The sequence below is a fragment of the Salmo salar genome, chromosome 09, assembly GCF_965601325.2.
Source record: "Salmo salar chromosome 09, fSalSal1, whole genome shotgun sequence".
In the NCBI taxonomy this organism is placed as follows: Eukaryota; Metazoa; Chordata; class Actinopteri; order Salmoniformes; family Salmonidae; genus Salmo; species Salmo salar.
The window spans coordinates 88,609,570-88,623,089 of record NC_138299.1 but is presented as its reverse complement, the minus strand read 5'-3'; the positions used below and the strand labels follow the sequence as shown (position 1 = coordinate 88,623,089).

General features: G+C 42.5%; 1 protein-coding gene across 1 annotated transcript in view; it reads right to left on the bottom strand.

Moving 5' to 3' along the window:
- Positions 1-13,520, bottom strand: part of LOC106612118 (pro-neuregulin-2, membrane-bound isoform) — a 91,444-nt gene that overhangs the window by 54,256 nt on the left and 23,668 nt on the right. The window contains exons 4-11 of the mRNA XM_045724121.2: positions 13,201-13,321; positions 9,724-9,782; positions 7,159-7,182; positions 5,120-5,222; positions 4,598-4,733; positions 4,106-4,236; positions 3,651-3,869; positions 3,314-3,497 (exon numbers count right to left, since the gene is read on the bottom strand). Coding sequence (XP_045580077.1) covers positions 3,314-3,497; positions 3,651-3,869; positions 4,106-4,236; positions 4,598-4,733; positions 5,120-5,222; positions 7,159-7,182; positions 9,724-9,782; positions 13,201-13,321 — 977 coding nt within the window. The remainder of the gene's footprint in view (positions 1-3,313; positions 3,498-3,650; positions 3,870-4,105; positions 4,237-4,597; positions 4,734-5,119; positions 5,223-7,158; positions 7,183-9,723; positions 9,783-13,200; positions 13,322-13,520) is intronic.

Sequence of the window (13,520 nt, the reverse complement as noted above, 5' to 3'; positions counted from 1 at the left end):
AATGTACAACTAACATCGTACACTACCCACTCTAATCTACAACTAACATCCTACACTACCCACTTTAATGTACAACTAACATCGTACACTACCCACTTTAATCTACAACTAACATTATACACTACCCACTTTAATCTACAACTAACATCGTACACTACCCACTCTAATCTACAACTAACATTGTACACTACACACTTTAATCTACAACTAACATTATACACTACCCACTCTAATATAGAACTAACATCGTACACTACCCACTTTAATCTACAACTAACATTATTCACTACCCACTTTAATCTACAACCAACATTATACACTAACCACTCTAATCTACAACTAGCATCGTACACTACCCACTTTAATCTACAATTAACATTGTACACAACCCACTTTAATCAACAACTAACATCGTACACTACACTATCTAATATACAACTAACATTCTACTCCACCCACACTAATCTACAACTAAAATAGTAAAATACACACTTTAAGCTACAACTAGCATTGTACACTACCCACTTTAATGTACAACTAACATTATACACTACCCACTTTAATCTACAACTAACATTATACACCTCCCACGTTAATCTACAATTAACATTGTACACAACCCACTTTAATCTACATCTAACATTATTCACTACCCACTTTAATGTACACCCAACATTATACACTACCCACTCTAATCTACAACTAACATTATACACTACCCAATAAAATCTACATCAAACATCGTACACTACTCACTTTAATCTACAACTAACATTATACACCACCAGGGGCGGAAATCCCAGGGGGGACGGGGGGGACACGACCCCCCCATCCTGGGAAAAATATGATTTGTCCCCCCCAATATATCACTGAAACATAACTATGTAATTGAAATAATATTAATAATACGCAATGAAAGCAATTGTGCTGATTATAGACACTTAATAGCGCGTTTTTAAGTTTCAAAAGATTGCGACCCCTCCACCCTTTTCCTCACAATGTTTTGATCCACTGGCAAGGTAACAGAGGGGTCGTAGCCACTGTCTGAAAGGCACTCAATGAACGTAACTGACGTGAGGTTAATCCAGTCAATCGCGCACACACACTAGCTGAATATGCAGAGCTAGCGCGCAAATATTAACTATTAAGCTAGCTAGTACCTATTCCATGTATGTGGCCTCGTCAAAGATGGAATCTTTGCTATCGTCAATTTATTCCGAGATCAGCATGCAGATGATGTAAGTTAGTGCTTCAAAGTCCTTGTGATAAGGTTAGCGATAAACTGAAGTCCAAACTGAACAGAACTACACTCTCTTCTACCATTGTCTTATATATATTTAATGGTCTCGTTGCAAAAGCTAAATTGTCGCAAGGGAACTTTTATTTATTTATTTTATTTAACCCGGGTAGCAAAGATTATAGCAAACACCACTGAAACTGAATTGGTGCTCGCTAGCTTTGCAAATTCAGCTATTGTTGGAAGCCAGCCAATATGAAACAAACTATTAAAATTACAAAAGGTTGCAGCATATGTTGTGTAAATGGTGAACTCATACAGCTGTCAACTCTTGTCATTTTAATCCGTTTCACATTTGCTAGCTACCTTTTAGATCGAAGCCCAAATAGAATGATAAAAGATATGATAGAAGCCCATCTCCTACTGTAAATAACCTACACACTGTGTGTGTGTGTAGCCAGCCAGGTAGAAAAATGGCAGAAAAATAAAAGACGGACATTAGAGTATTTTTCAGTACACCAAAACGCAAAGTAAGAACCCTAATAGCCTAATATCTCAAAGACTAGTTGATAAAATGTTCATAAGAAAGAAATGAAATTCTAATGGAAATGTTTCACAATGATGTCATTAGGCAGAGCAGGCAACAGATGGCACACAGACAGCAGAGTTGGGGACAGATATGCAGGGACAGACTGGCAGAGACAGGGAGTCTCAGGTAAGTTTGTTGAGTCTTTGTTTGGCAACATTATGAAAGGTTCTCCATTTTTTTTACTTGTAAAATAGGAACATAATTGGAAAATGCCATGGATACCCCCACTCTCAACTTAAACTGGTGACTGAACTAAGATTTGTCAAAGGCAATGGTATTGCTGTTGTGAGTAGTTGTGTAGTTTTGGGTACCGGTAGTTAGGAGTATGGCAAACACCTTATTTCTTTGGTTCCTCAATATACATTTACCATATTACAATGTAGGCTATGTGTTACAGCACGACTTTTGGTGTCCCCCTCAGGAATTGCTCTTGAGAAAATGTAATGTAATTGTCCCCCCAAAGTTGATATCAGATTTTCGCCCCTGTACACTACCCACTCTAATCTAGAAGTAACATTGTACACTACCCACTTTAATCTACAACTAACATCGTACACTACCCACTCTAATATAGAACTAACCGTACACTACCCACTTTAATCTACAACTAGCATCGTACACTACCAACTTTAATGTAAAACTAGCATTATACACTACCCACTCTAATCGACAACTAACATCGTACACTACCCACTCTAATCTACAACTAACATTATACACTACCCACTTTAATCTACAACCAACATTGTACACTACCAACTTTAATCTACAACTAACATCGTACACTACACACTTTAATCTACAACTAACATTATACACTACCCACTCTAACCTACAACTAACATTATACACTACCCACTCTAATCTACAACTAACATTATACACTACCCACTCTAATCTACAACTAACATTATACACTACCCACTCTAATCTACAACTAACATCGTACACTACCCACTCTAATGTACAACTAACATTATACACTACCCACTCTAATCTACAACTAACATTATACACTACCCACTCTAATCTACAACTAACATTATACACTACCCACTCTAATCTACAACTAACATTGTACACTACCCACTCCAATCTACAACTAACATCGTACACAACCCACTCTAATCTACAACTAACATTATACACTACCCACTCTAATCTACAACTAACATTATACACTACCCACTCTAATCTACAACTAACATCGTACATTACCCACTCTAATCTACAACTAACATTCTACACTACCCACTCTAATCTACAACTAAAATAGTAAAATACCCACTTTAATCTACAACTAACATCGTACACTACCCACTTTAATCTACAACTAACAACATTGTACACTACCTCCTCTAGTTTACAACAAGACGTTAAGGAAGTGGAAAATATGACTTATGAATCCCAGTTGTAATATGGTCTGCTTTCTGCCATTTGTGTAGTCACGTAGTCACTAGTGGGTGTAGCGGCAGGGTCATGGTCACCTGGGGGCATCTTAGCAGGGGCTGGTCGTCCTCCCGGTGGTAGGCTACAGCGGCGGGCGGCAGGGAGAGGGCGTGGCCCGTGTTGGGAGAGGTGATGTGGAAGGTGGGCACCTGGGGGGACAGTGGGGGGTAGTGGAACTCGACGGGTGACAAACGGGCTGGCGTGGTCAACGCTGACACATACCTGTGGGGAGGAAGGGGGGAAACAGAGATACAAACAAACCATTTTTTTATTAAATCTGGTTCAGAGGCCCAAAACTGAGACCATAGACAACAACTAATATTGTGGTTTTTACATCTACAAATCGTTGGCGAAGATTCAAACTAGTCGTCTCACCTGTCGCTGTGAGGTGAATCTCTCAGAGAGTCGTAGGAGTCTCCATACTGCAGGCTGGCTCCCTCAGAACAGCCCCAGTAGGCGGCCCTCTGTGCCCGTGCCTCCATGCAGGTCGGGCTGCTGCATTTACTGGTGCCCACTGACGAGGAGAGCGCCCCTGACTGGAAGTCTGAGTTCATACTGTCTGTCCTCTCTATACTCCACGTCCGCTCCTCATGTCTATAGGGAGTGGAGAGTAAGTAAGGAGATTTCTGATCAGCAGAAATGCCCTGACGTGTGTGTGTGTGTGTGTGTGTGTGTGTGTGTGTGTGTGTGTGTGTGTGTGTGTGTGTGTGTGTGTGTGTGTGTGTGTGTGTGTGTGTGTGTGTGTGTGTGTGTGTGTGTGTGTGTGTGTGTGTGTGTGCGTCTCTACGTGTGTGAATGTGTGTCTATGTTTCTGTGTGTTACTACAGCACCTGGAGTTGTGGGAGACTGTAGATGAGTGGTGGGATCTGGTGGACATTCGGCTTCCTGCGAAGTTTACGGATTCTTCTGGTCCATGCTGTATAATACTACACTCTGTGGTAGGAGCGTTCTTTGAGATGTACTGTGAAAGGAAGAGAGAGATATGCATTGTGGGAGCTGCATGGGCGATATGGGAATAAGGACGTGTTATAACACCCGTTACAAACAAAACAAATCTGTTTCTGAGCCTGAGGTAGGTTGTAGGCCCTGTACACACTCAGTTTGTCCAACTGGTGTACAATGTATTTGACCAAACAATTGTGATCCAATGGAAGGTTTGTCTGCACAAAAATGTTTACACAGCAATTTTCGAGAAACAATGGTTGTGTAGAAAAGCGTGTGCAGTAGTATAACAGAAATATCAGTTGTACCTCAACTGTTGTGTGAAATGTGTTGTACATCAGTTGTACAACCTGAGTGGGTATGGGGCCATAGTGACTCACGTCGACCATAGGGATCTCCTCAGGGCCTGGCCCGGGGTGGTTGGGACCGTTAGCCAGCATGCGGTTGGGCTGCTCCACACACTGGTTCTGGTTAACGTTCTGGTTCAGGTGGCCATGCATCTTCTTCCTCTGCTTCCTGTAGGACATACGCAAGAAAAAGTGTAATGAGTTATTGGTCTAGAATACATTGAGAAAGATAGTAGATAAGGAAAGATAGTAGGTAAGGAGGAAAATGTTAATAGAAAATGTAAATAAATACAAACTAGTGTTACAGTCAGTTTACAAATGATGTTCTGTCTGTCATCAAAATACCCAGCTTCAAACATGAATACTTTTTTATATATAATTAGTTAGTAAAGCTCATCTGAGGAGTTTAAAAGCTTAATTTTCGACATTATAGCTGTGATCATTGTGCAGCCCCAGTCAGTGAATGCCTCCTGGGCTCTGTGAAGAACTGGTTGAAATGATGTCATAATGATGCCATTAAAATCAGGGTGGGCTCTGTACAGTACTAGTACGTACTTGGTTTTGCAGTATGCCACCACACAGACCATGCCCACTACCAACAGTGCCACACAGATGCCTGTGATGGTCAACACCCGCCGCTGGTACAGCTCCTCTGCCTCTGTGAACAAACCACACACACACACACACACACGCGTGCACACACACACACACACACGCACGCACGCGCACGCACACACACACACACACACACACACACACAAATACACATACATGTGAGCGCTACTCTACAGGAATAATCAAACAAAAGCTAACTCAGCTCCTCCCCTTTCCCTCCATACTCTGATATCACTGACTTATGACATCTAACCTCCCTAAAAGTAATCAGTCGTGTTCCTCCTTCACCTTAATAGTGCTAACCTTAGACAAACCAAAACCGTGATGGTTTTAACCCTGTAGGTTAACAGTGGCTTAGCCACAACATAGGCTGTTTTAGTTAGGAGGTGCTTATATTTGTCCTGTTTCACACATGTTCAAGCATGTAACAGTTCAATTTACAACGTCCAACAGTTAACCTCTAGTAGACTTTTTTTACTGGTAATACTAGCTTCTGTAGGCTTACTGTATGTCAAGTTCAAACAATCTCCTAGAAACTAGGCCTCATTCTACATAGACCTCCATGTTGCAATGTGTGGTTGGTCTGGATTTCCCCTCTGCTTTCCCTACGTGCACTAATGTATCATAATGTCTATGGAATGTATGTCAAAGAGGTCTAAGGACACATGCCTGTATGATGGAATCAGATGATAATCGTAAGAAAAAAGCATTTTAGAGCAAAAACACCACAATGGTTTTGGGGATATTTATAAAACTCACCGGCAACTAAATAAACACGTTTAAATTGACCAGAGAACACACGGATATAGAACTCACAGATTACTCACAGTCTTCATACGTTAACGAGGGAAATATAATGCAGCTTTTGCATGAGAGTTATCATAATTTTGCAAGGTTTAATGTGGTTTTCTGATCGTTTGTGTCAGATCAAAAGTGTCTAGAATCTCTGTTGTCATGGTGAAGCTTTATGAATACCTCCCTGTCAGGTGTTCTGATGGCGTTTAACTGACCAATGAGCAGAAGGCTCATTGTGGCAGAACATTGTCAGCAGATAAGTCACAATGACAGAGAAAAACAAACAGAACATGGGGAGAGGGGGAACGAAAGAAAGAAAGAAAGAAAGAAAGAAAGAAAGAAAGAAAGAAAGAAAGAAAGAAAGAAAGAAAGAAAGAAAGAAAGAAAGAAAGAAAGAAAGAAAGAAAGAAAGAAAGAAAGAAAGAAAGAAAAAGGAAGATGGAAAGAGGAGACGGCCAGACGGTGGAGGAAGAGGGGCTGGGAAGGTGTGGGGAGGGGGTGTCTAAAATGGGGTGGTGGTGGGGCTTTTAGTGCTAAAGGTAGGGGGACTGGGGTGCTGTCTAGAGAGCCTTAGCCTGGCATTGTATGTGTGTCACAGAAGAGGGGACTGATAGGGAATGAGATTGGTGGTTGGCTGCTACTGAAGGAGCTAGGTCACTATCACTTGCAGGAGCCTCTGATTTAATGCCAATCAACTGGGGAATGCTGGACCTACCACCTACCAGTGGCTGTCTCTATGGAAGATAGTCTTATGGGACGCTGTCTATTGTTTCAGGCGTGGTGTTACTGATATATAACCATCAGCACATTTCTCGCCAGTTTGTCTCTCTGTGACTCAAAAGCTTCACTCATAATGTAGCCTCATACCTTCTGCTTCTACAGTGTCTTCCTCTCGATCATCAACATGTCTGTGGCTTTGCTGTCTCCCTCTCTATACAGTAACATAATGGTGTGTACAACAAAGCTTAGTTTCAATGTTTTCTATAATTGAGAGAGAGGGCTAGCATGCATGCAGAGGGACAAGTGTCTTTGGACCAGGTAGGTTAGTGGGCAAGTGACAGATCAACAGATCAGAGAAGAGCTATTGGTTCTAGAGAGATGGTAGTAGTAATGTGTGACTGTGAGAGGATCTTGGCAACTCTTAAAACTAACAATATACATTCAAATGAATAATTGTTCCATACCCATAAATTCAATTCCAAGATGCTCTGCCAATGCAGAAAGTTGGACACAATGAAAAGGAAAGAGAACAAGTTTCAGAGAGTGATCGTCTACATTGGAACATAGATATATAGATAGTGGATACTAAACCATGAGGTTAGTATGGACTTTTTCCGTGACGTACAGTAATAATCGTTACTGGCAGGTGCCACGTCCAGTAACAGACAGACAACGCAGACAGCCGCAGCTCTGTGACCCCAGAAAGGAAAGAAAAGGAAAGAAAGAAGCATAACTAATAAAAGAGAGAGGGAAGCAGGCAGGAGACATGCAGAGACAAAGACAGCCACTTCACTTACTGCCATATTTACTAGACCTCATTTCTGGGGTAAACGATTTTTTTTTGTGGACAAAAAAAATGAAAAAATAAACAAGATAAAAAAGCAGTTTGTTACTTTCCAACGTTTTGGAGATGAGGCTGGTTGGCACAGAAATGGGAGCAGCTTTGTAGGTCGACAGATTAATGACACGTTCTAATTGTGTCTCTCATTGTTTCTTGTGTTTACTAAAAATAGTCTTTTTTATCACATTGTCACCCTATAGCTTCTCTCTGGTCTTTTTTTTTCCTGAAATCATTATGATAAAATATGACAGTGTTTTCTATTTTACAGCGTGACCACCAGTAGAAAAAGGTGTGCTTTAATTTACTTGTAATGATGCCACCCCTGATAGAACAACCTGGTCTCATAGACTAGACGTAACATAGTAAATGTAAATCTGTGACATTCAAATTAGTATGATATGTTACGTTCGTTATGATTACATAGAACAGAAGATAACTTAACTCAAAAACTATAAGCAGGGTAGTTGGTCTGGGTGTATGGATAAGCGTATAACACGAATGTCTAGCAACCCAAAGGTTGCGTGTTTAAATGTCATCCCGGACAACTTTAGCATTTTAGCTAATTAGCAACTTTGCAACTACTTACTACTTTTTAGCATGTTAGCTAACCCTTCCCTAACCCTAACCTCAACCCTTTAACCTAACTCCTAACCTTAACCCTAACCCTAACCACTAGACTAGCTAACGTTAGCCACCTAGCTAACGTTATCATTAGTCAACTAGCTAACGTTAGCCATAACAAATTGTAATTCGTAACATATCTCTTGTTTTGCAAATTCGTCTACATATTGTATAAATTGTAATTCGTAACATATCATACGAAATTGATGATGGACATCCACAAAGGAATACATATTGTACGAAACGTAACATATCAGACTAATTGAGTTGTCACAGATTTATGTTACGTCTACCCCTGAGTCCAGCTTGTATAGAAAAGACTGATCATTGCAGGATTAACCAAATATAATATATTTGTACTGCAAATAGTATGTAGTATGTATATATTCATATTGTGCTCCCATTAGGGAAGAACGATGACAAACTAGTTCAAAGTGCTTTACTCCCAGCTATACTCCCAGCTATACTCTGTGCACTGTATTATACTTCCATGGCAAAGAACTGGTCACACAGGTAAACAGGACATTGATGGGGCAAACAAACCAGACACTTGAATGATTTGAATATCAGAACTGATTTAGGATGAGCTCTCAGGAAACATTATGACAATGGGTTATCAGTTGCCCATCTGCAGCAGTACTACTTCTCTACTGTACTAACATCTAGTCAGAATATCACAGATAACTACAGGTCTTCGCATCAAGCATTGCATCAAGCCATCCAAGCTGCATATCAGGTGCACCCTGTAAATGACATTCACTGTATCATTATCCAATCTCTACTGCAGCATACTGTGTAGCACATGATCAGGAGGGCATGCATAGGGACCTATGTGTTAACTCTGTTGTGTGTTTCTCTGCATGCACCTCTGTCCATTATTAAGGGGCCTACTGGTTAACTCCCTCTGTGTAAAGGACCAGCTCCAGGTAGGACATATAGTGCAGCAGAGGAAGGTGAGAGGAATGGCAACAGGAAAGGGATGGACATAGAGGCATGCACGTACACACACATACACGCACGCCGTATACGCACACACACACAGGCATACGCACACACACACACGCATACACACACACGCATACACACACGCACACACACACACACCACACACACACATGCGCATGCTGGTATACGCACACACACACAGGCATACGCACACACACACACGCATACACACACACGCATGCACACGCACACACACACACACACACACCCACACACACACACACACACACACACACACACACACACACACACACACACACACACACACACACACACACACACACCACACACACACACACACACACACACACACACACACACACACAGTAGGTTTCCACCTCCAGAGCATGCAGCAGTGTCCCAATGAGGAAGACAGACAGACAGACAGACAGACAGACAGACAGACAGACAGACAGACAGACAGACAGACAGACAGACAGACAGACAGACAGACAGACAGACAGACAGACAGACAGACAGACAGACAGACAGACAGACAGACAGACAGACAGACAGACAGACAGACAGACAGACACAGACAGACAGGAGGAAATGAACATACTGTAAAAACCTGCCATGACGGATTTTTGACAGCGATCACCTGTATAGTCATTTGGACACCTGATGGGGGAAACAAGCCACAGAAGGAGAGGACGGAGGGAGGGAGGAGGAAATAGTAGGTTGAGAGACGGAGGAGGGAGTACATATAAGAGGAGGGAGAGACCAAAGAAGGGAGGGAGATAGGGAGGGAGGGACACAAGAGAGCAGAGAACATGGAGTTAGAAACAGAGCTGAAAGCAACAGCAGAAACACCCCCTAGACATAACTGCTGGACAGGGTTTGTTTCCCAAGATGCACTTTTATAGAGGTTGGGCTTGAAAAACTGCAAGGCCTAAGTCTGTAAGGAAGCCCTCCCCTTTGCTGAAGGACCTCATTGACATCTAGGAGAGAAAGGTGGGGGATTGGAGTACACAGGGGATGTCCAAGTTCTCACACTTACCGTACTGTAACTACACAGCAACTACACTGTAATTACAGTGTGAGTCCAGGCAGCATAATTCTCCCCAACACATACATATCCTGAGCCCTGATTTTATAAAACAGCATTCAGTTCAACTAGTCTCACAGGGTCTGCATATTCATAAAATGCATAAAACTGCACAGGATATATTTTTTCCTCATGCAGTACCAAAGACACAACATCACAGTGCATTTTGGCACAATTAAAGCAAAAACCTCACTCAGCAAAAGACCCCACTCAGCAATTTCCCATGCAGTTATAAATAGAGTAGAGGCAAAGAGTGGATCTCAGACACTTGAGGCAGCATGCAGGCTAGCAGATCCTCTCTCTCTCTCTCTCTCTCTCTCTCTCTCTCTCTCTGTCCCTCCCTATCTCCCCTCTCTCTCTCTCTCTCGCTCTCTCTCTCTCTCTCTCTCTGTTTGTCCCTCCCTATCTCTCCTTCTCTCTCTCTCTCTCTCTCTCTCTCTCTCTCTCTCTCTCTCTCTCTCTCTCTCTCTCTCTCTCTCTCTTTCTCTCTCTTTCTCTCTTTCTCTGTCTCTACCTCCTCTCTCTCCCTCCCCTCTCTCTCTCACCATCCCTCCTCACTTCCTCTCAACCCTTCTATCTCCCCTTTCCCTCTATCTCCCCTCTTTCTCTCACTATTCTTCTCCCACCCTCTCACCCTCTCAATATCCTGCTATCTCCATCTCTCCCTCTTTATCATCTCCCCACTCTCTCTCTCTTCCCCTCTTTTCGTCAGCCTTGAGAACAAGCTGAAGAAAAAGGGAAACAGCCTCCACTCATCTCCACAGAGGGATAAACCAGCACTCATCTCCACAGAGGGATAAACCAGCACTCATCTCCCACAGAGGGATAAACCAGCACTCATCTCCACAGAGGGATAAACCAGCACTCATCTCCACAGAGGGATAAACCAGCACTCATCTCCACAGAGGGATAAACCAGCACTCATCTCCACAGAGGGATAAACCAGCACTCATCTCCACAGAGGGATAAACCAGCACTCATCTCCACAGAGGGATAAACCAGCACTCATCTCCACAGAGGGATAAACCAGCACTCATCTCCACAGAGGGATAAACCAGCACCCATCTGAATGATGTCATTCCTCCATTTCATTCTCTTGTTCTGTCTCTCTGATGCTGAAGGGGGATTGGAGGGAAAGGGATTTGTTTGAGAACTGCTAACCTCTAACATAGAGTGCCACATCATAGCCAGGCTAGTCTGCTTTGTTCATTCAGAACTGCGCTGATCCGTCTAAACAGACTGGCATCTTGGCTCAGAGAGAACACAACATAGCTCTAACTCTGTGTTTCTCTATGTGCAGCTCTGTCACAACATAGCTCGAACACTGTCCCTCTCCACACAACTCAGACACACAACTCACGATCAGGAAGAACTACCCTTAATTCACCGGCGACAAGACTGGATACACATCTGCCTCCCACGGCCTGACAGAGTACAGTGTTCTGTGTAGGTTAGGGTATCAGCCAGCCAGCACCCAACACCTCAGGAGGTTTTCCTGCAGGTCTTTTGTTAGGCTGTCTGTCACAGTATGAAACAGAACAAGGTATAACTAAGTCTAGTTTTTAGGCTGTCTGTCACAGTATGAAACGGAACAAGGTATAACTAAGTCTAGTTTTTAGGCTGTCTGTCACAGTATGAAACGGAACAAGGTATAACTAAGTCTAGTTTTTAGGCTGTCTGTCACAGTATGAAACGGAACAAGGTATAACTAAGTCTAGTTTTTAGGCTGTCTGTCACAGTATGAAACGGAACAAGGTATAACTAAGTCTAGTTTTTAGGCTGTCTGTCACAGTATGAAACGGAACAAGGTATAACTAAGTTTAGTTTTTAGGCTGTCTGTCACAGTATGAAACGGAACAAGGTATAACTAGTTTTTAGGCTGTCTGTCACAGTAGGAAACGGAACAAGGTATAACTAGTTTTTAGGCTGTCTGTCACAGTACGAAACGGAACAAGGTATAACTAGTTTTTAGGCTGTCTGTCACAGTACGAAACGGAACAAGGTATAACTAGTTTTTAGGCTGTCTGTCACAGTACGAAACGGAACAAGGTATAACTAGTTTTTAGGCTGTCTGTCACAGTACGAAACGGAACAAGGTATAACTAGTTTTTAGGCTGTCTGTCACAGTACGAAACGGAACAAGGTATAACTAGTTTTTAGGCTGTCTGTCACAGTACGAAACGGAACAAGGTATAACTAGTTTTTAGGCTGTCTGTCACAGTACGAAACGGAACAAGGTATAACTAGTTTTTAGGCTGTCTGTCACAGTATGAAACGGAACAAGGTATAACTAGTTTTTAGGCTGTCTGTCACAGTATGAAACGGAACAAGGTATAACTAGTTTTTAGGCTGTCTGTCACAGTACGAAACGGAACAAGGTATAACTAGTTTTTAGGCTGTCTGTCACAGTACGAAACGGAACAAGGTATAACTAGTTTTTAGGCTGTCTGTGGGGTCTTGTTTACCTGGGAGAAGTAAATGCATTCCACCCCCATTACCTCAGTGCAGTGCTTGTTTAAAAAAAAAATGTTTTGGACTACAAAATCTTTTAACAGCATGCAGCCATTCTAGCAACTGTCTGGGAATGAGCTGGACATTTATTAGAGAGAGCGAGAATAATAGAAAGAGAGAGAAAGAGAGAGAAAGAGAGAGCGAGGGGAAGAGAGCAAGAGAAAGAAGGAGAAAGAGATGAAGGGGAAGACACCTAGATTTCAAGAAGAGGACAGATCAGAGATAGGGGAAAGATTCATATTTGTAGAGAGGAAGAGAAACAGAGGGGTGAAGAGAGAAGAATGAGTTTACAATCAACAGGGAAGTATTTTAATGTTGCACCCAGACTAATCCTTGAGAGGATAATTTACAATGAGCTTGATGACACTTGGCATTCTGTGTCTGGAGAAGGAGATTGGCGATGTGGTTAACAGGGTGGACAACACACAGCTGAAGCCACACAGTGACAAACACAGCAGGAGGACAGGACCACTCACTTACTTGCATGACAGTTGGTTTATACCGTGTATGAAATAACAGTCTCCACCGTTCACACAGTACGACTTCTCTGTGTCGTTACAGCGCCGGGCGTGACTCGAGCCCGGAGACAGAGTAGTGGTCACTATGGAGGAGAGAGAGTAAGAGTAGGGGTCAGCAAGGAAGAGGGGGAGCGTGGCGGTAACTAAGGAAGAGAAGGAAAGTGTAGAGGTCACTACGGAGAGGGTTAATAAATGGTTACTAAGGAGGAAAGGGAAAGAACGTTGCCGCGGTGGATGTCAAGAAAGAGAGAATGAACATGGTGGTAACTAAGGAAGATAGAA